The sequence below is a fragment of the Bubalus bubalis genome, chromosome 1 (genome assembly GCF_019923935.1).
Source record: "Bubalus bubalis isolate 160015118507 breed Murrah chromosome 1, NDDB_SH_1, whole genome shotgun sequence".
In the NCBI taxonomy this organism is placed as follows: Eukaryota; Metazoa; Chordata; class Mammalia; order Artiodactyla; family Bovidae; genus Bubalus; species Bubalus bubalis.
The window spans coordinates 110675176-110698863 of NC_059157.1; the positions used below are offsets into that span (position 1 = coordinate 110675176).

At 42.2% G+C, this 23688-nt stretch overlaps 1 protein-coding gene across 2 annotated transcripts in view; it reads right to left on the bottom strand.

Annotated features, from left to right (window-relative positions):
- Positions 1 to 13470: 13470 nt before the first annotated feature.
- The window catches only part of HGD (homogentisate 1,2-dioxygenase), a 43850-nt gene continuing 33632 nt past the window's right edge, over positions 13471 to 23688 (bottom strand). For both annotated transcript variants that reach the window (XM_006057591.4, XM_006057590.4), the window contains 3 exons: positions 21898 to 22024; positions 16315 to 16496; positions 13471 to 13821 (listed from right to left, as the gene is read on the bottom strand). In XM_006057591.4, coding sequence (XP_006057653.1) covers positions 13672 to 13821; positions 16315 to 16496; positions 21898 to 22024 — 459 coding nt within the window. In that variant the 3' untranslated portion in view covers positions 13471 to 13671. The remainder of the gene's footprint in view (positions 13822 to 16314; positions 16497 to 21897; positions 22025 to 23688) is intronic.

Genomic DNA, 23688 nt, shown 5'->3' on the forward strand with positions numbered 1-23688 from the left:
TAAATAGTTTTTTCTTTCTTAATATTACTTGGATTCAGCAAACATTTGCTGAACGTTATAGAATCCCACTTTGTAAGAATTCACAGTTTAATGAAGAAACAGATTCCTGTTCATTCAGTCAGTCATTTAGCAAATGAGTGTCTGCTATAAGCCAGACATTGTGCTACGTGCTGAGAATATAGCAGTCAGTAGGACAAACTTAGGCCCTGTGCTTTAGGAGTACACACTCTGACAAGTGTTTATTCAACAGTTATTATATGAGTGCTTATTATGTATCTAGTACTATTTAAGACCTAAGCTCTTGTCTGGCTCCAGCCCCAGTCATAAATGCAGCAGAACAGTTACAGCCTTGTGGTTTAAAAAAAAAAAAAAAATAGTGATTCAGGAAAGTGATATAGGCAAGCTGATGAAGCAGCAGTTCTGCCTAGGAAGATGGCATTTGATCTCAGCTCTGAAGATCACAGGGGCTGACAGAGCAAAACAGGAGCACAAAAGGGTGAGGTGTGTTGGGTATGGCTACATTGGGGACCACTGTTAGGGAGAACACAGGGAGGGTGGAGGACATGCTGAAGAACAGAAGTAAAATGATACAGAGCATGGTCTTTGGAAGTCAGATCTGGGCTAGAATCTTAGCTTGAGCTTAGCAGTTGGAATACCAGGCCTCCACATCCTCATCCATGGCATGGAGATAGTAATGCCTACTACCTCATAAGATGAAAATGAAGTAACAGAGTATTGCTCAGTAAAAGTTGCCCCGTGCTTTGTAGTTCAGTCTTGAAACAGTGGAAGACAATTACATCTATGAGAACAAAGTAAAATCAAATGTAGGTGGAACAGCATGCTCTATGGGGCTGGTTTACATGAGTATATTGGTTTTAGCTTTCAAAGCACATTTACAACTGTTCTTTCATTTGATCCTTATATGAACCTGGAATACCCCCATAATGCAGAGCCCGAGGGAAAAGCTTGTACAGATTTTTTATGTTAGGAAATTATCTGAAAGAACAAGGGGCAGACTGCTAAGAGTGAAACAGGGATTGAGGGAAAACCCATCATCAACTGTGTGCTCTTGGCCTGAGGGTAACGGGCTTAATTCCTATAGGGGCTTTCTGAGGAGCACTGTGGAATGGACACAGAACTTTTCCTCAGACATGAAAAAGTGAATATATACCACTCATTCCTCTCCCTCTTGGTCCAGAGTTGTCTCATGCAGTTAATTCTCTTGTACTGCCAGGTGTGAGCAAGCCTCAGACGGGCTGACTGGATTCTTATAGGCATCTCATGGAGGATGAAGGAAGGTTAGGGCAGAAGGCAGGTGACATGCTGTGCAGCTGAGGTGAAGTCACACCTGCAGGCAGCTGAGAGCTGCAGCAGCAATTGGAGTAAAAAGATGGGCCAAGCAGAATTGAAGCAGGCACAAGAGGCATAGGATTTCCTCATCCACTCTTCGAACAGCTTGGTTCTGTGCACAGACTGAATCTGTCATTCAGAGGGGTGGTTAGGTACAGTGTCAGGAGGGCTAGTGGAGCAAGCTGCTGTCCACAGTTGAGACTGGTTGAGGCCCTAGCTGATAATCATTTTCCCTCACCATGCTCTCGAGATTTCCCTTCTCTTGGCCATCACTTTAGCAGGTCTAGGTTGCTTGCCCGAGTCACCAGGATTTTCATTTCCAAAGGCCAGAACCTTAGTTACTCTAGCACCATCAGGCCTTTGATGCAGCAGCTGCCTCTTTACACTTCTCATGGAGCATGGAAGCATGAAGATGAGCCAGTGAATCCCTTGGGAGCCAGGGGTATTCCTTTCTGCCCCCATTGGGTAACGGCAACCTTAGTTCCTTGTAATCAAGGTCATTTAGTGCTGCCAGTATAAATAGCCTTTTTTTTTTTTCTTTTATCTACTGCTTCCGAAGTACAAGAAACCCCAGATGGCCAGGAGTTAGTAATGACTTCAAATTAAAGTGAAATCCTGTTAACATTAGTTCTATGATTTATAATAAGTATATATTCAGTCTTTGTTTCTGGCACAGAACTCCTAAAACCCTTAGAATTTCCTAAGTGAGATAACAGAAAAAGGTGTCTTATGTTAATAAGGTGACTTTTGAACCACACCTAAGGATGGAGGCTGGCTGTTGGAACTTTCAGTTGCACCCCTGACCTCCTTAGCTTTATGTCCCTGCTCTGCCACTTACTGGTTAAGTGACCTGGAATATATTTAAATTCTGTTTCCTTATCTTTAAAATGGATAAACTAGTAAAACATTTTTATTAAACTCATTGTATGAGTTATTATAAAATATTTAGAACAGTGGCACCCATTCAGTGAGTGTTAACTATTATCACAACTATTAAACTCTGAGTTTAAAACTATATTTTAAGCCTAATAATGAAAATTTTTTAATTTGCATTTCATTTATTAAGTATAACTTCATATCTCTGTCCATGGAATTCTCCAGGCAAGAATACTGGAGTGTATTGCCATTTCCTTCTCTAGGGGGTCTTCCTGACTTGATCAAACCTGGGTCTCCCATGTTCCAGGCAGTCTTTTACCATCTGAGTCACCCGAGAAGCCCATAATATTGCAATATAATATAACTTCATATATTTTTGTCCATTTATGTTTATTTTGTTGTTTGCTTGCTCAGATCCACTGCCAAATTTTTCTGTAAAATGTCTTCTTAGTGATTTAAGATTTAGACAGGTGAAGATATTAATCCTCAATTATACCAATCTTTTTTTCCTCTGAGAGTTATTCTAATACACCTTAGTTACAGGAAAAACATTTACAGCAGGACTTCCCTGGTGGTACAGTGGATAAGAATCTGCCTGCCAATGCGGGGGATACAGGTTCAATCCCTGGTCCAGGAAGATTTCCATGTGCTGCAGAGCAACTAAACTCACATGCCACAATCACTGAGCCTTTGTGTCTATAGCCTGTATTCCGCGACAAGAGAAGCCACCGCAATGCACTGCAATGAAGAGTAGCCCCCGATCACCACACCTAGAGAAAGCCTGCATGCACAGCAAGGAAGATCTGGCACCAATAATGAATAAGAAGGCAGTATCCAGAAAGACATAGGCAGAATTTTTTAAACAATTGTTTAACGTTGAGAATTACTCAACAGTGTGTTCTTATCATTTTAAACTGCCCCAAATCACACTCAGCGGCTGTCACCTTATGTGAGCATTCAGTGCTGCCATGTATCTGACTGATGCCACTAGCCCTGGGCACTGGGCACAGACGCCCGCACTGATAAGCTGCCTCTGTTAGCCCGAGAACTCAAGTGTGTTACAAATACAGCCACTGGAAACAGTTCCTCAAGGCCACTGTATTTTCCCATCACTTGCTCCTGAATCCAGGGCATGGGAGTGGCTGAGCTTAGGTTATGTGGGTGAGTTCTAGCTGCAAGGGAGACTGAAAAAGAAACATGTAGCATGTTCAGCTCTAAAGCAGTTCTAAAGCAGTGGAAGCCTTTGAAGGTGTTAAGCAGGAGTAAGCTTATTGAATTTGCACCCCTGAAAGATCATTCTGGATCCTGGAGGAACTCATCTTGGGGTAACAGAGGCTGGAGGATGACCAGTACCAGGCTGTTATAAGACTTTAGGCCAGAAATTGTTTTCAGTGTTTGAGATGGTTCTCAGTGCAGAATAAAGCAGCCCATTCCCAATCCCAGGATGACTCACTTAGATGTGAACCTGTCGAAAGCTTTATGAGATTCTAAATATATTATCTCTATTAGTTCCCCTTTATGGTCATGCATGAGGAGCCAGTTTTCTTAATAACTCCTTATCCGTGTATGACATCCCTTCTCTCTGGAACAATATTGCTTCTCTAACAGCCTGGTTTGTTTAAGTACTATGTTTTTTTTTACCCTTTATTATGCATCCTTCCTGAAGAAAAAGATTATTTGTGCTTTGATCAAAATCCCATTGGGTTCAGCCTCTGATTTATTTTTCTTCTTTCTCATTCCTGGCACACAGTCTTCTCATAACTTTGGGGAAAATACAGGGTATTGATTATCTCTACATTCTTCAGGATCATTAATGGGGTATTTGAAGAGATTAGAGTTCTGAACAAGAATCTGTCTTTCTGATTTACTTCACTTTATATAATATGCAAAATAGATAGCCAGTGGAAATTTGCTGTACAACACAGAGAACCCAAAGCTGGTGCCCTGTGATGACTTAGAGGGGTGGAATGGAGAGGGAGGTGGGAAGAAGGTTTAAGAGGGAGGGGATATATGGATACCTATGGCTGATTCTTGCTGATGTATGGCAGAAACCATCACAATATTGTAAAATTAAAAAAAAAGGAATCTGTCTTAATCAAATGTGATTTAAAAATATGAACAGCATTTTAAAATTAGTAAAAATATAATCCTACAAATACATTCAATGATTCTGAATTTCCAAAGCTTTCATTGCCACTTTCTACCTTTGTGTGGACAAATAGGGTTTTATGATGTTTCTGTTATAGGACCCATTTGTCCCTATCACTAGGATTGTAATATACCCAACAATTCCCTCTTTGGCTGCCTTGTTTACTGCCATTTCTCTAGCTGAGCTAGAGATGACCCCTTCTGCTGATACCCACTGTGGCCTGGAGGGACACCAAGCAGTTTCATTCACCTGGAGACCATCATCCCTAGAAGACTCAGCGATCTTATGGCCAAGTTTCAGGATTTATAAGATTAAAGTCAAGCTGAAAGTCTGACATTTGATCTCTGGATACCCCTGGAGACAGATGGCTGGTGCAACATGAGATTTCTTGAGCAAACTTGCACTAGAGTTCAAATTTATTTCTCCTATAATCACAAGGAGTTATCACCTTATCATTGTAGCGTCAATTCTTTACCACCAATCACATTTAAATCATTCCTTGTATTTAATAATTAGGCTCTGGAAAAATCTTAGGGGTAGGGGAAGAGGCAACTTGGCTAAGGCTGCTCCAGAAATCAACACAGGAGGGACTCAAGGACTGCAATCTGATAGACAATTGTGGGTAGGAGGAAAAGGTGGGAGATGGGACTTCTTATGAAACTACATTTGCACCATTAAACACTTTTTTCTACTTATTTTATATGTTTCACATGAACCAAAGTTTTCTAAAGAGGGTTTTATTCTTTATGTGAGGTGGCTGCTGCTGCTACTAAGTCACATCAGTCGTGTCCAACTCTGTGCGACCCCATAGACGGCAGCCCACCAGGCTCCCCCATCCCTGGGATTCTCCAGGCAAGAACACTGGAGTGGGTTGCCATTTCCTTTTCCAATGCATGAAAGTGAAAAGTGAAAGTGAAGTCGCTCAGTCATGTCTGACTCTTAGCGACCCCATGGACTGTAGCCCACCAGGCTCCTCCATCCATGGGATTTTCCAGGCAAGACTACTGGAGTGGGGTGCCATTGCCTTGGAGACAGTATCAAAGAGTGGTATTTTATATGGAGTAGCTTGGATGAAGGTAGATGGAGATGGAGTGTTTCAGTAACCCCAGTGCCATGTCTAGAAGCTGTATGGGCAGCTTCTGCTCCAAAATCATGCTCTGCAGGGGTGGTCCAGAAGCAGCTTGGTCCCATCAGGGACTTTAGGAGGAGAGACAAATGACAGAACACAAGGAGAAGGAGCTGCTGTTGGTCTTCAGGTTCTAGATATGGTTGGTTTCCTGGAGGTGTGGATGGAGGAGCCTGTGTCCTGTTAAATTCTAGTAGGACACTCACCATCAAGTCCCCTCTGCATTGATCATATATCAATACTTATTGAGCCGCAGTCATTTACTAAGCACTGAGGATACTAGTATAAAGATACAGCTTCTTCTTGGAGGAACTCACAATGGAGAACAATTATAGCAGCCAACATTAAACTTTTACTTGTGTTCCAGGCACTAAGATAAAGTAAGGGCTTTACATATCTCCCAGCATACCTTAAAAATAATCACTAAAACGATACCTTAAATCTCATCATCATGAGATTTTGAGAGGTTAAACAATTTACTCAAGTCCTTTAGCTAATAAGGACTAAGACAGAACTGAAATCTGGGCAACTTGACTTCAGAGGGCAATTTTTAACCATTGTTTGAAAGGGATAAAGATAGATGTTATGAGAAGCCCAATACTGAGCAAGGACACCCAGTCCAGCCTGGAGGGATTAATAGATGGTGCCTTCAAGAGCAGGGACCCCCATGTGCACTTTCTTAGGGTTTCTAGCACATTCACAGGTAGAATGTTAGAGCTGGAAGGACTGTTAAAGATCTGCTAGTCTCACAGCCTAACTCTATAGGAAACGTTTGGATAGGAACAACAACTTGTCCAATTCTTCAAGAACCCTGCTTAAAAAACTGTTGTTCATTACTGATGGGAATGAGAAATGATACAGTCACTTCAGCAGTTCATCAGTTTGTTAGTTTCCTACAAAATTAAACATACTTTTACCATGTGATCCAGCAACCATACTCCTTGTCATTAGCACAAAGAGTTGAAAACTTAGGCCTACTCAGAAACCTGCATATGGATGTTTATAGATGCTTAATTCGTAATGGTCACAATCTGGAAGCAACTAACGGAAGGAAGAATAGGCAAAGCATTTAAGGTAGTGAAACTACTCTGTAGGACACTATAAAGATGGATGTATGTCATTATGCATTGTTCAAACCCACAGACTGTACAATGCCAAGAGTGAACCCTAAAGTAAACTATGGGCTTTTGGTGATGATGTGTCAATGTAAGTTCATCAGTTATAACAACCATACCACTCTGGTGGGGGATGTTGATAATGGGGTGGGCTATGCATAACTGAAGGTAGAGGGTAATGGGAAATCTCTGTACCTTTAATAAGGATGTATTTGGAGAGAAATCAGGCAGATATTTGGAGCATTTTCTGTGTAAAGCAAGTATTAGAAGATTTATCTCTTCTTGGAGCTTGAACATGAAAATACCTGATTCAAAACCAATACCTCTCATGTTATTCTTGCTGAATTCCCATAAAAAGGTATCCATGGCAGGCATCAGCTCTTACTCATCAACACTCACTCTCCTTCCTTTTCTTCTAATAGAACCCTGGTTTATTTACGAGGCTGGTTCTCAGAGAAAGTGGGCATGATCCCACTCCAGGGAATGAATCTGGATTGGTCCAAGGTAGATGTGTAACCCAGTTCTGAACCTAAGAGAAATCTACTAGGGAGGGCTTTCTTTCCTCAATAAAATACATTTCCCAAAGAGAAATCCTTCTGTTCCTTTACCCTTTTGCTTTCCTCCCTTCCTCTGACCTAGAACATGGAAGTGAGGTGAAGATAAGACATATCCAAGAATCAGTTCAGTTTAGTTCAGTTCAATCTCTCAGTTGTGTCCGACTCTATGTGACCCCATGGACTGCAGCACACCAGGCCTCCCTCTCCATCACCAACTCCTGGAGCTTGTTGCCTCATGTCCATTGAGTCGGTGATGCCTTCCAACCATCTCATCCTCTGTTGTTTCCTTCTCTTCCTGCCTTCAATCTTTCCCAGCATCAGGGTCTTTTCCAATGACCCAGTTCTTTGCATTAGGTGGCCAAAGTATTCGAGCTTCAGCATCAGTCCTTCCAATAAATATGCAGGACTTATTTCCTTTAGGATTGACTGGTTTGATCTCCTTGCAGTCCAAGGGACTCTCAGGAGTCTTCTCCAGCACCACTGTTCGATTTGGAACCAGCCTGTTGTTCCATGTCCAGTTCTAACTATTGCTTCTTGACCTGCATACAGATATCTCAGGAGGCAGGTAAGGTGGTCTGGTAATCCCATCTCTTTAAGAGTTTTCCACAGTTTGTTGTGATCCACAGAGTCAAAGTCTTAACATAGTCAATAAAACAGAAGTAGATGTTTTTCTGGAACTCTCTTGCTTTCTCGATGATCCGGTGGATGTTGGCAATTTGATCTCTGGTTCATCTGCCTTTTCTAAATCCAGCTTGAACATCCGGAAGTTCACGGTTCACATACTGTTGAAGCCTGGCTTGGAGAATTTTGAGCATTACTTTGCTAGCGTGTGAAATGAATGCAATTGTGCTATAGTTTGAACATTCTTTGGCATTGCCTTTCTTTGGGGATGAAATGAAATATTCAGGAATAGCAGAGCAGAAAACCAGAATGAACTTGGCTCCCAGCTAACTTCGTGTTATGATTGTCCTTGTCCTGACCTGCCAACCCCAGACTTCTTTTATGAGATAAAGTCTTAGTTGTTAAACTAATGTTAGATTTTCATTTACAATTGAATGCACTGTTAATTGATACCATGTCCTTTTATTTATTATAAAATATAATTGTTCAGATTTTAATTTTATTTATAAAATCCAAAATAAGGACACTAAATGCTCATGAATGAGCAAAACTGCCCCATTTGCTAAATTTCTCTTCCAGCGACTATATAGAATTTAGAATTGCACACACTTGGTTATTTTGTGAGGTATCACTGTTATAGTGCTATAGTGGGTTGTGTCAAAGCTTCTGATATAATTTTAGATTAAAAAAAAAAACTAGAGTAGGCTAATTACAGTCCAAAGGCCCACATGGTTAGGCAAGACTCCTCCAGGAAAAGCTCTATAGTTAGTCATAGGCGAACTACTTATATCAAAGGCACTTTAGATTCTGTCTTAGCTTTCACTTTAATTGAGCTATTAATATGCACTGTTGAGATCTTAAATTGAAACTCAATATGGTTTTCTTCAGACCTAAAAGATGATGGAAAAAGGCAATATGTACTTCTAAATGTTCTGCACTTTGGGCTTCTGTTACTTATTGCATTAGGAGAGTGCATGCCTTCCTCCTCAGCTAAAAGCTAGTTATTTACGGACAAGGACCTTGGCTTACTCTTTCCAGTATATCCTATAGTAGGCCCCACAATAGCCTCTCTGAGGCAGAGACTAATAAGTATTCAGTGACTCACAATAGCAACAATAACAACAATAATATCTAGATCTGCCCGTGTTCAGTAGGGGCCAAAAGCAGTGTGAGTGCTTTCAACGCACGGTCTCATTTTGTGTTGTTTTAGTCAGAGTCGTGTCCAGTTCTTTTGAGACCCCACGGACTGTAGCCCACCAGGCTTCTCTATACATGGTATTTCCCAGGCAAGATTTCTAGAGTGGGTTGCCATTTCCTTCTCCAGGGGATCTTACTGACCCAGGGATAGAACTCTCAACTCCTGCATTGGCAGGCAGATTCTTTACTACTGAACCCCCAGGGAAGCCCATGGTCTCATTTAAACCCCCACCAAATTCTTGTGAAACAAATCATTTCCTTGTTTCAGAGGAGGAAAGTGAGGCACAGGTTAAGTCACTTGCTCAAACTCATTCAGCTATAAGTACCATCTGGATTCCAGAGTCAGAATTCCTCATGAAGTAAGTATTATCTTTATCCACATTTTACAGCTGAGGAAACAGAAGCCAGAAAGGTTAATAACTCATTCAGGATCACATAGCTAACAAGTGGTTGTGCCTGGATTTGAATCCAGGCTGTCTGGTTTCAGCATCTGCCCTCTTAATTAGGTACCACACTGACTCACAAAAGGATGAATTTTAGATATACTTCAGATTGTCACACAGTTATATAAAGTTGATTCTATCAAATTGAAGCCTAGCTGTTTACTAAATGTAACAAAGAAATTTAAATGTCAGCTCTCAAGCCTTTTTTTTTTTTTTTTTTCCCCATTTTAGCAGTAAAATATCTTTCTGGAAGGGCAGAACTTCCTTCAAACTCAGAAGTGATAACTCTTGCATCACTCTAGAAAATTACAACACAGAAACTGCACATTAATTTTTAACTTACAGTTTACATCTAGGCTTTAGGTTTCCTACCTTCCCTCTCCTCCTCCATCTCTCTCTGTGCCCCATCTGGTCAACAAAGGGCGTGCTTTCTGGAGGCAGGCAGTGGCCCTTCCCACCACTGCCTGATTGTGGCCTCTCCTCCTGGGTAGCTGCTCGTTACACACCCCATCCTATCCCATTTCAATGTGTGTTTACTGAAACATTGGGAGCTTTTCTCACCTCCTTTCTGTAGACCCAAGAGGCCCAGATTTGGACCAGAATTCAAAGATTGCAAACAGAATGTTTTGGATACTGATTTTAAGGTAGTTTCTATTAATAGAACAGTGGCCCTCTGCCTTGCCAGCGCATTGCAATTACCTGAGGGATTTCAAGAAAATTCTCATTTGGATTCCACCCCCAGCATTTCTAATTGATCTGAGATACACCCCGGGCACCTGGAGTCTCTGAAGCTACCAGGAGCTCCAATGTACAGGCGAAGATGAAAACCACCGGAAGGCTTCTCACCCTTGACACTACTGACATTCAGTACCAGATAATTCTCTGTCCTGTGCATTGTAGAAGGTTTGCCAACTTCTCTAACCTTTACCTAACAGATGCCGATAACACCCTCCCCTGTTGTGACGACAAAAAATGTCTCTAGGCTTTGACAGAGGTCTTGGGTGAGGGATACAAAATCACCCTTATTGTGAACCATTGTCTAGAGCCGCTGCCAATAGGCTGGGCTGTGAGAAGTCTCCCAAAAAGAAAAAAAAAAGGGGGTGGGGGGCGGGGTGACTTCTGGGGCATTCTAACAGGAAAATATATAAAGATGCCAAGGATACCTAGCAGAAAACTCCAGTCATTGGAGGAAACCTAATCAGGGTGCCTTTTTTTTTTTTTTTCTTTTTAAAAAGACTTTTAAATTTCTAAGCAAACAGATGGCTTATTTCTTGGGAGAATAATAGAGAAACATATCTTTAAGAGTAGAGAATTAAGGAAATGATACAGATCTTTCTAGCTGATCTGAAGCACAACAGAAGGAAGCTGTATCTTTTTTTTAATTAGCGTGAACAGCCTGGCCTGGGTGAAATATTGTCTCCTGCTGACAAGTTGCTGCCAGCAACAGGGAGATAAAGTACACGGGCTCAGATGCTAAATGGATGTAAACCCAGAATGTTTCTTTAGCTCTAGGAAGGTTTTGCCAGCACACTGATAACAGAGTGAACCGAAATCAGTGAGAGTCTAGGTTTGTGTATAAGAGGAGGGTTGTTGTTGGGTTGCTAAGTCGTGTCTGACTCATGATCCCATGGACTGTATCCTGCCAGGCTCCTCTGTCCATGGAATTCTTCAGGCAAGAACACTAGAATGGGTTGCCATTTCCTTCTCCAGGGGATCTTCCCAATTCAGGGATCTAATCCAAGTCTCCTTCATCTCCTGCATTGCAGGCGGATTATTTACTGCTGAGGACTTCCCTGGTGGCTCAGATGGTAAAGCGTCTGCCTGCAATGAGGAAGACCCAGGTTTGATCCCCTGGAGAAGGAAATGGCAACCTACTCCAGTACTCTTGCCTGGAAAATCCCATGGCGGGAGGAGCATGGTAGGCTACAGTCCATGGGGTCGCAAAGAGTCGGATACAACTGAGCGACCTCACTTTCACTTTCACTTTATTTACTGCTGAGCCATTGCTTGAGTGAGCTCATTATGTAAACGCTGGAATTTGGGAACATTTAGTGGTTGTCTGGTTTGGGGTTATTTGAGAGAAGATTCCAGCAAGCACTACAGGGGAGTGGGTAGGTAAGAGGGAAGGAAGCTACTAATGGATATGTTTTCAGAAGTTGCCACTTTGGGCAGTGAAGCTTAATCATTCTGAAAGTTGCCAGGAACCCCAGCTGAACACAAGCCTCAGAGGTATGGAAGGAGAGAACTAGCAGATTTATCCACTAATTTCCACTCTGGTGGTTGAGGACTGTGTCCAGGGCCATTCACTCCTCAGAACTTTTGTTCTGCTTTGGGCCTCAGGCAATATTGTGAGTGTGTTGCTGGCAACTGGAAGCAGCTGGCCAACACAGGATGGTGATCATTGATGGGGTCTAGGTGAGTCACTGGCAACCTGCTGTAGTGGTCAATTTAGAAATTTATCTAGGGACTTCCCTGGTGGTCCAGTGGTAAGACTTCACACTTCCAATGCAGGGGGCGTGGGTTCAATCTCTGGCCAGAGAACTAAGATCCCATATACTGGGCAAATAAATAAAAATTAAAAAAAAATTATTTAAAAATATTAACTGTCTTACTAGTTTACAATGTTTAATTTTTAATAAAGACGTCTTAATATGGTATAGAACATTGGGAAGGTACATCAGCTACTAAGATAGCTCACCATTTGAGACCAAGAAATGCCACTGCCAGAAACCCACAGTAGTCCCACCCCATCTGCAACTCCTCTTTCCCACACCCCTTACATCCAGTCCACTAGCGAGTTCTTTCAGGTCTAGTCCAAAGCTTTCACGGATTTATCCACTAGGTCCCTGCCGCCACTTCGTTAGTCCAGGACAATGGAGTCTTTTGCCCGGACTATTGCAATGTCCTGGTCCTGGGCTCCCCACGCTCACTCTCCTTTCAGTTCCTTAAATTCACAAGGCTTCTTCTTGGAATGTCCTTTTCCCCACCCTACTCCAGAGCAACCCTACCTTTCCTATGACTTGCTCCTTCCTATCCTTTCCCAGTTCCCAAAGCACCTGTATATCATGCTTAGTTGCTAAGTCCTGTCCGACTCTTTGCAACATGGGATTCTCCAGGGAAGAATACTGAAGTGGGTAGCCATTCCCTTCTCCAGGGGATCTTCCTGACCCAGGGATCAAACCCAGGTCTCCCACATTGCAGGTGGATTCTTTACTGTCTGAGCCACCAGGGAAGCCCTAGGTGTCCTATCCTTTAGGTCTGGCTAAATGTCACTTCATCAAAGACCTAAAGAAAGATGTCCCCATCCCACCCGTCATTCCCATCTCAGTTCCTATTTGTTTTCTTCTTTGCATGTTTCTCAATTTGCAATTATTTTGTTTGTGTATTTTGTCTCCCTGTCTATAATCTCTGTAAGGGCAATGACCATGCTTATCTCTTGACCTCCATATCCTCATAGGATTGACAAATTTAGTAAATAAAAACACAGGTGTGGGACTTCCTTAGGGGTCCAGTGGTTAAGACTCTGTCTTTCTAGTGCAGGAGGCGAGGGTTTGATTCCTGGTCAGGGAACTGAGATCCCATGCTGTGCAATGAGGCAAAAAAAAAAAAAAAAAAGAGGCATATCAGTTAAACTTGAATTTCAGATAAACTACAAATAATTTTTAGTATAGGTATACCCAAGTAATGCACAGGATGTATACTAAAAATTATTTGTGATTTATCCAAAACTCACATTTAACTGGATATCTTATTTTATCTGGCAACCCTAGTTCTTAGGCCCCGATACATAGCTGACTCTCATTTCGCAGTGTTAAATAAAAATTTGGTAGGATATCAAAACTGCTACTATGGCAACAAAGTGAGGGAAATGTGTCCAAACTACAAAGTAGTGACAAACACCACTTCCCATTCCTTTCTGTTCTTTTGCCTGTCTTCTCACTCCAGGAGAACCTAATCACCTGGTCCAATCTCGTGGACTCCCATTCCCGGTCACCCGGGTCTGCCTCATCAATGTCTGATTATTATCAATTGTCAATTTCACAGAACACCAGCAAGTATTTATTGAGTAATTAAGCTGACAGAACTTAATACATTTTTAAAAATGTTTAAGTTCCTTGACTATGAGAAACTGAGTTCCCATTTTAACCAACCCCCCTCCCCGAATACCACCAAAGGGCATGAGATTCTGAAGGAAATCACACAAATCCATTCTCAACTATGGCATCATGCTCCGGTATCAGTTAGTTTCTGCAGGGTTCTTGGAATTGGGGGTGAAGTGGCTCTTGAGAGGTTCCCAGCATTTGTAGTAGTTCTCATCCAGACAATTAGAGGTCTTCAGCCCCCACTTGGTGACGGCCATATTTAGAGAAGACTCAAACATAAATGCCTGTAGGGAATGCGGATGGAGACAAGAAAGAGGAAGTGAGGTGGGTAATAAAACACATTTTACTAGATGTGAAGAGAGAAGATATGGGTAGGTAGACTCTTTGAGTAATAAATCACGTGTGCTTGCATGGTAAGGAGAAAATACTCAAGCCTTGGGTTCTGACTCTGGTCCTACTACTTACAAGTGGGTAATAGCTTGTGTGAAACCCTCAGCTTCTCTGACACTCAAGTTTTATTCTTACTAAACTGGAGTTGGGCACATAAGCATCACATTGTTCTTGTAGCACCATGGAGCTAAATTTGCTAGATCCAAGGGCAAAGGTGGGAGAGTCCTGGGATTATTCTTTTCAGGGGCCATTATGGTGGCTATGTCCATGTGAGGGAGAACATAATTCCCATTTAATATGTGAGGAAACTGGGGTTCAGAGCTGGGAAGTGACTGTCTAAAGTGGTAGTAATGAGAAGTTGCAGATTTGGGATTTGAGCCTTTCTTTTAGAGGACTCTGAAAAGAAATAGGCTAGGGAAGGGAAAAGAAGGAAAAGAGTGACTGAGGAGGCAGGAAGAAGGGAGTGGGAATGGCTGTCACACTTTTAAAAGCCCTGTCCAAGAAGGTTCTGAATGGTGGGTGTCCTTCTATGTTCAGGCAGGTTTTGTCTGCAACGGAAAGAATATGCAAGTGCCCTGTGCATCCTTGACATTCCAGCTTCACCTACTGCTGATTTTCTGACCAATTATGGCTTAAAAAAAAACAAAAACCTAAAATTCTTATGTACTTATATTGTTGGAAACTCTAAAAATATAGATGGACAAAAGGAAGATAAAAATTCTCTTTGTGCCACAACTCAGAGAACCCCTGTTAACGTCTGGCATACATTCTAATATGTATTAACTTCTTTTTGTCTAAAATGATACAGATGATGGACCCTGCTTGACTTCACATGACAAGCTTGATGTGAGGTGTTGGGCATGTTATAAAGCACTATTCAGATATAAAGATCATTATTATGGACATAATTATTGTTGTCTCTTTGCTAACGGCTTCTTAGGAGACTTCCTGTCTGACTGGACTAACAAAGCCCCATCCCAGCTGAGCTATGAAGGCAGTATTATAAAGTTAATTTATTCCAAAGTAGTATAAGGATAAGGCATATGGATGAGCCTGGATCCAAATTACATAATGGGAAATGGGGAGGGAGACCCAAAGTCTTGTTCCTCATAAAAACAGCCTTGTCCTGTGCTTCACTGTTGCAGAACACTGCTCCCTGGTAACATTATCCAAAGCCAGGTTGGGCATTCAAGGTTGCTAAGTGGTAACTATGGGATAGCCTGTGTACCCCCAGGAACTTTCGGAGGTAGTAGCTTAAGATGATGAGTATCTCATAGAGCTCTCGCACAGAGATGAAAGTGTTCTACAGAAACTGCAGAGGCCCTTGCAAGGGGAAATGGAGCTGAGGTCTGGCAGATGGGACTCACACCCTGCCCCTGAAGATAAGCTTCATGGGCTCTGGTCCTTGAGTTGGGACTGAAAGCAATCTGCGTTGCGTTGGGTAGAGGGGCAGATAAGCTCTCTGCTTAGGTAGTTTGCAAGCTGGGCATGGAGTCAGGCCAGTCTGTGCTATTGATTTTAAAGTCAGGTAACACTGAAGGCATTGGTTTAAAAATGTAAAGCAAGTTTGCATATGATGTCGCATAAAATTACTCCTTGTGGTTCATAAACTCTATCTCCAAGAATGCAAAAATAAAATGAAATCAAGTACTGCAGCCAACTGCAATTGTGTTCAGTTTCAATGTTTACAGCGTGACACAGGAGGAATACAAAATAGCTTTTAAATCCCATCAGTTTCATCCCTTTACAAAGGAGAGCAAAAGAAAATGAGAGAACTGCTGCTCACAAGCCCTGACTATAGTCAGGCAAAGGCTGCCTGACCCTCCTGGGCTTGAGAAACCAGCTATAAGTTACATCCTGCAAACCCTGCTGCTGTCGTCCTGGAGGATGACTTCAAAAAGCAGGAGATGACTCTGAGACAGAACATATATATATATTATATATATATGTATATAATATACATATACAGGGCCACATACAGATAAGGGAAGACTCCTGACACAGTATTAATAATGTCCCCCTTTTGTCTGCACAGTGTGGCGCAGTCAGCAGGGTTAAATCACACCAGCTGCACTGGATGCCCTACTTTTTCTACAGATGGAGAAAACGAAGCACAGAGAAGTTACGTAAATTCCTCAAGGTCACACAGGAAACAAGAGCTGGAATTCAAACCTAGACCTGACTCCAAGTACAAAGCTCTTTTTACCCTAACACACCAGGCATCTAGTATACACAAAAGGGTATGTGCATACACAGGTGGGAACATACATACAGACACTCTCCTCTCCAGACTTCTCTGTGACTTTGGAGAAATAAAAAATAGCCATTCTTCGCAACAAGTTTGGGGATCCCAGAGGCCAGCAGAGCCTCATATCTAACTTGCTTACCATGGTGCCATCAGCAATCCTCTCAGGTGCCAGCTTGGCTTTGCTGGCCTTCTCAAAGCAGTTGGCATCAGGCCCATGGGGAGTCATTGGGCTGTGCAGGCTGCCTCCCCCTGGCAGGAATCCACCTTGCTTTGCCTCATAGTGACCTTTGATGAGTCCCATGAATTCACTCATGCAGTTCCCTGGGAAGATTGAAACAGTATTTTTATTATCCAAGGCAAGGACCCCAAACACCTAGACTTCTCAAACATTATTTCCACAGAATGTCAAGAAGAGAGGAGAATCATAAAATTTCATAGAAATAATAAAGAACATAGATAGACAGGAAAACAACCACAAAACATTAGTGTGGAATTCTTGGTATGCAAAGCTCTACTCCATGGCTATGTAGATTAACAGAGGTCTTAGGTTCCACTGCCTGAACGAAATTATGCTAGATCTAAAGAAAAGTAGGGCCCAAACAAGAATATTAATAATAACTAACATGTAAATCGTGATAAAGAGTGAATGTACTCTATCATCTAGGCTTACAAGCTCCATATAAAAATTATCCACTTTCCCAGATTTGAATTCCTTCCCAAATAGCCTCACAGGAGCACAGGGCATCACCATATTTCTGGTTACAAATTAGAAAATTAAAGCTGTGTGTGTGTTTGTGTGTATATGTGTTGATGGAAATGTGATATAAGGAAAGAAACCTGGACCTGGAGTCCATTATCAAATAATAATTTGTGTGAAAAAAATCTTATTATCTATACATCTAATCCATAAATACTATATATTCTAACAAATATCTTCTGTATCTGAATATAATATCATCTTATTCTTTCATTTTCCAAAATGCTTCCTTAGATTAATTCTTTTTCCATTGACATTCTCTTCATAGAACCTGAAAATCTTAATACTGCAAGGGATCCCTGAAAAAAAAGTGAAAGTGTTAGTCGCTCATTCATATTCAACTCTTTGTGACCGCATGGACTGTAGCCTGCCAGGCTCCTCTGTCCATGGAATTCTCCAGGCAAGAATACTGGAGCGAGTAGCCATTCCCTTCTCCAGGGGAGCTTCTCAACCAGGGATCAAACTCAGATCTCCTGCATTGCAGGCAGATTCTTTACCATCTGAGCCACGAGGAAAGCCGAAGGGATTCCCTACTTCTACTCAATACAGAAATACCCTGTATATCATTCCTGACAAATTACCTGCATGCCTCCTGTGAATTGAAGTGCTCTACTCAACAAAGGAACCTATCATATTACTGAAGACTCTGGGTATTAGAAAGTTCTCCCAAGTCAACTGGAAATTTGCTTTCATGTAAGTTGAGTATATTGGTCCTAGTTGTACCTCCTGGAATCAACAAAATTTGACAAAAATCACCATGTTCCCACTCTTTCTATCTCACATTTCTGTTTAAACAAAGCTTTTTATTTAGAGCAAGAATTAAAGAAATACAACACCTTGAAAACATCTACCCATCTATACATCCATCCATTCATCTGTCCATTCCCCTCCCTATTCATCTGCCGATCCATCTAAGCAGCATATATGGACACTGTGCTAAGTACTGTGATAGAAGTGAGTAAGAAGCAGCCTCTTTAATGTTCCTCATAATCATAGTCAGTCCTGTGAGAGTGCTGACACTGCAAATCATAGACAGAGTAGAGAGATATGGATGGCACTGGCAAACCTTGCAAAGCTAAACATTTGACATGACAAGTACTCCACTCTTCTTTCCTACATGTGAATATAGCCAAGTGCCAAAATACTTGTCAGTCAGTTCAGTCGTTCAGTCATGTCTGACTCTTTGCGACCCCATGGACTGCAGCACGCCAGGCTTCCCTGTCTATCACCAACTCCTGGAGCTTGCTCAAACTCATGTCCATCGAGTCGGTGATGCCATCCAACCATCTCATCCTCTGTTGTCCCCATCTCTTCTTTGTGGAACTGCCCAAACAGTCATACCCATTTTGCCCAGAACCCAAAATGTTGCTGCAGGCCCCTGCAGAAAATGCAAGACCCAGATTATAGCACTATTTGTTTCTCCATGAAGCAGAAATAGAGGGGGGAAAGTACCTGTAAGCATATAGTCTACATTTTAAAAGCACTTCTGCTCATGACTTAAATATTCTGGCATACTCCTCCATCTAGTATGTGTCCTCAGGGTCACCTTCAAGGCTTAATTTTAAGAAGAGAGCAAGACTGAATTCAGCTTTGATCTGAATATGAATTTAGGTAGCAGTGAGTTGGTGATGACATTTCTACATCATTTTCTATATTTCAAAGGACAGTGGGAAGGTAGACCTTGCCTTTTTGATTAATGCTGATTCCAGTTGACTAAGGTGCATTAAGATGACTGGAGGCAATATTTCTACAGAAATCATTCTCCACTTCTGTAAAGTCACATCAAAGTAGCAAAGATTTTGATTATTGCTAAAGCATTATTTTTAATGTCTCTCGTAAAAAATAATTTCTAACTCAGGGTTCTGTGGCTTTTCCAACTAACTCAGGGCAATCAAGCCTTTCTGAAATCTGTCTCTCCCGAGCCAAATTTATTTCAGAGTTCTTTATAAAAAAGAAGTTATAAGAGGTATTTCATGAGGTCACTTGTTTCAGGCAGCCTGAATTACAAACTAAAGTCACTCAGTGGGTTGAGCGCTGTAGCAGAGTAGGGAACCTGGATGGGGAAGACAAGCCCCAGGCCACGCGCATATCTCAGTGCGTGGTCTGTAAAGCTCCAGCATCAGAACCCCTGACTCGCTAGTTCAAAATGCAGATTCTGAGGTTCCACCTCAACGCCAACTAATTCAACTCTCTGATAGTGGGAATTTTTTTAAAAGGCATTCTACTAATAAGTGATTTTTATATCCCCTAATGCTCTCAAGTGTCAGACTTTATTTTTTTGGGCTCCAAAATCACTGCAGATGGTGATTGCAGCCATGAAATTAAAAGACGCTTACTCCTTGGAAGGAAAGTTATGACCAACCTAGATAGCATATTGAAAAGCAGAGACATTACTTTGCCAACAAAGGTCCATCTAGTCAAGGCTATGGTTTTTCCAATGGTCATGTATGGATGTGAGAGTTGGACTGTGAAGAAAGCTGAGCACCGAAGAATTGATGCTTTTGAACTGCGGTGTTGGAGAAGACTCTTGAGAGTCCCTTGGACTGCAAGGAGATCCAACCAGTCCATTCTGAAGGAGATCAGCCCTGAATATTCACTGGAAGGATGGATGCTGAAGCTGAAACTCCAGTACTTTGGCCACCTCATGCGAAGAGTTGACTCATTGGAAAAGACTCTGATGCTGGGAGGGATTGGGGGCAGGAGGAGAAGGGGACAACAGAGGATGAGATGGCTGGATGGCATCACTGACTCGATGGACGTGAGTTTGAGTGAACTCCGGGAGTTGGTGATGGACAGGGAGGCCTGGCGTGCTGTGATTCATGGGGTCGCAAAGAGTCGGACACGACTGAGCAACTGAACTGAACTGAACTGAATGCTCTCAAAGTGTGGTTCCTGGAACAGCTGCATTAACATCACTCAGGAATTTTTTACAAATGCAAATTCTCATGGAGGGAGGTCCAAGAGGGAGAGGATAGATGGATACATGTAGCTGATTCACTTCATTGTACAGTAGAAACTAACACAACATGGGAAAGCAATTATACTCCAATTAGGAAAAAAACAAAACAACCTACAGATTCTCAGGCCCTACACTGGATATTCTGAGGGTGGGTCCAAGGAATCTATATTGTAACTCTCCAGGTGACACTGACATATGTTAAAACTTGAAAACCAGTGCCTCTGGCACATACAGCCCCCTCCATACAGAACTATGTGAAATAGGGAAGTACCAAGGATTAGTATGTGAGGGTCAGGCTATAATCCAGACCAAGCCTCTCGCCTTGACAACAGGTCCTCTAGGGGACTAACTTCTAGGAGGAGAACAGTTAGGACATGTGATGGGCTTTGATGGCTGTGATATTTCTCAGAAAGGACAAAATTTGTTACATCTCTATTCACAAAGTATCTGGTGTCTTTGAAGCGTTAAACCAATTGCATCCTTTTCAGCTGATGTCACCTGAAAAAGGCAATGCTGACATTTGACCATGAAGTGACCTTCTTCTATTCTGAAGGCCTTTGTCCTCCACCCTCTGCAAACACCTACAATGCTCATTTTAGTCAAAGCCCTGGCACCTGGGCACACATAGAGAAAAGCCTCAGAGAGACAGAAAGTGCTGAGGTTAACTAAAGAAAGGGGCTTTTTTTTTTTTTTAAAAAGAATGTTACAGCTGAAATGCACCTCAGAGTCTTTCCAGAACTCTGTGTACAAAAGTGCAATCTCCAGAAAGGAGAATTGTGCATTGACATTTAGGTTGAATTTATAGCTAGCTATTGCACAATTAAAAATGCCACCTTCATTAAGTACACCATGAGTTACCTTATTCAGTCTTGGTGATGTATTCATTTGCTAAATAAATATTTATTGGATGCATATCATGCACTGGGCACTGTGCTAGGGACATCCATTAATGCCCATGACTGTCTGCTCTGGCATCAGACTGTCTTCATGTCCAGTACTTCACCTGTACTTCACTGACTCCACCACTTAACTAGCTGTGAGGCCTTGATCCTTCACAGCTCAGTTGCATCTTCTTTTAAAAAAAAAAAAAAAAAAAAAGAAAGGATAATGATACCTATCTCTCACAACAGTTAGGAGAATTAAATCTGTTAATATTTTTGAAGAACTTATTACAGAGTCATAAAGAAAGGGTCAATAATCTTTAACTTCCCTGATGGCTCAGCCAGTAAAGAATCTGCCTGTAATGCAGGAGACCTGGGTTCAATCCCTGGGTCAGGAAGATCCCCTGAAGAATGGAATGGCTACCCATCCCAGGGTTCTTGCCTGGTGAATTCCATGGACAGAAGAGCTTGGTTGGCTACAGTCCACAGGGTTGCAAAGAGTCAGACATGACTGAGCAACTAACACTTTCACTTTTCACCAAATAAAAATAATATTAATAAAATTAAAATAATAGATTTGATAAGTTCTGTTCTAGACAACAACTGCTTTGCAGAAACTGCTTCTAGAATAGGATCCGTCCCCTGGTGTGGACTGCAATCTGCTTTTCCCTTTCAAAACCATTGGAGAAGGCACACTTTATTGGCCCTGAGCCAGACTTAGATAATGAACTTTCCCCAAACAACTAACTAAGCAACAACAGCCCACAGATCCTCCTCCCTTTACACCTGAAATGTAAAGAAATGTCTTGCTTCAAGCTTTACCAGCCTTTATGCCTCTCTTCGGGGCCAGAGGAACTGGGCTCTAAGCATTACACAGGGTTTTCTCCTCAGAGTCAACATGCCACTGCCAACTTGATGCCAAACATCACAAGTTGTGATGTTTAAGAAGCTAACAGTCTAGGGAGCAGCACTGGGCCTTGGGAGGCAGGATTCTGAACTGCAGCCAGGGCAGGACATCCTGCCTCTAGAAATACCTCTAGCAGTGTTCCCCAGGGGTCATGTTGACCACTCAGCTGTCTCTCTCTCTTTCTTTTTTTCCCAAATGTAACTTGGCAAATGACTTACTGTGGTAATAAGGAGGCCTGAAGGTCTTATCAGCAACCCCCCATCGAGGTGGGAAGATGACAAAATCAGCGATGGCCACTCCAGGGCGTACAGACTTAGCAGTCAATACCGTGAAAATGGATGGGTCCTGAGAAAGGAAGGACAAGGAGAGCCTGAAGACATGATGAAAGGGGAGGTGACCAACAATGACATACATCCCCCATGCTGAAGGGGTTTTCAAGTGACACTGTAATTTCTGATCAAACTGCAGGCCAGGCTATGAAGTCTGGGCTTGTCATAGAGGTGCAGTAATCACTCATCTGACTTTCCCCTCTTGCTGTGCTTGAAGCAAAAGGAATTAACAGCAGCTAAGGGGATTCTGAGCAGCTTTTTCACCCTGCTGAGCCCCCATTTCATGTAAGTACTACCCTGTGGGTCTGAGAACTGGCAGTGCCTGCATCTCAACCTCAGGTCAGAGTGACTGGAGCTGGCATGTGCTGCAGGGAGCTCTTGGCAGAAGGGATGTTCAGAGTGAGGTGGAAATAGAAATAAAATAATATCTGAGTGTTGAGATAGATGTAGGATGCACATCTCTTTGGAGCAATCACTGAGATTCCAGACGGTATCCTCATGGCTTTTTTACCCTTGTTTGACTCTCAGGCCTAAAATATTAATACGTCACTCATCTGGGAGGTGGTAGTGTAGAAGGGAATAGGTTGGGGGACAATATTATGATTTGTAAAGAATATTAGACTCTTTCGGTGGAAAGATTGAGATTCAAATTTAATGGCAATCAGTGTGATCAGGTCTGCTTTCTGATGTCATGTGAGGGTTGGGGATTCAAAGATGACCGAACTCTATTCCTGGCCCTTCAGCACCCCTGGTGGTGGTGGCAAGTGTGTGTGACAGGGACAGAAGGAGTAACGAAACAAGTGTCTGAAGAATCACAGCAAGGTGCCAAGAGCAATCTATCTTTGTAAATAGACAGCCAAAGGGGTACAGAGTGCTTATCTCTTCCTGAAAAGATCAGGGAAGGCTTCACAAAGGAGGTGATATTTGAGGTAGGTCCTGAAGAATGAATGCAGAAAGAAAGAAAAAGAGAGGGAATAAGGAAGGGAGGGAAGGAGGAAGGTAGGAAAAAAGAAAGGGAAGGGAAGGAAAGGAAGGAAAAGGCAAAAAGGCATTTTAAGCATAGAAAACAGGAAAGACATCAAAATGCACAGAGATTTTGTTAAGAAGCAAGAAAGCTAAAGCTCAGAGGGCATTGGCAGGAGGGAGAGGGGCAGAGGTGGTCCTGGGAAATAAGTCCAGGGCCAGATGGTGAAGAGCATAGGACACCACGCTTCAAAGCTCAGACTTAATCCTAAACCACAGGGAACCTGCAAAGGTTTCTAATGTAGTGTTAGAAAGATCGGGTCTGAATTTTGGGAAAATGACTATAGCCGCAGTACAAAGGAGACTGTCTGTGTAAATGCAAATCAAGAAACCCTTAATGCTGCAAGAATGAATACTTCTTCATCTGTCATGAGAAATGATCTGAAACTGTTAAAAGGCAGTGAGGCTCAAAAAAAGCTCTTTCAGTGTCTCAGGATCCTTTTTTTGCTGCTTTGAGCATGATGCCTCATTTTTTTGTCTCTTGGTTTTATCGAGTTGCTGCTCTTCAGAAAGGTAGTTTTGAGTTCCGAGAGGTAAGCTGAACTGGCTTAGAGTAATCGTTCTGTCTTTGGTTCTTTGACTTCTGCTCTAATTGCCCCTCCAGATTGTGGGCTAAGTTAATCTATTATGCAAAGTGAACTTTCCCCCAGGATCTCA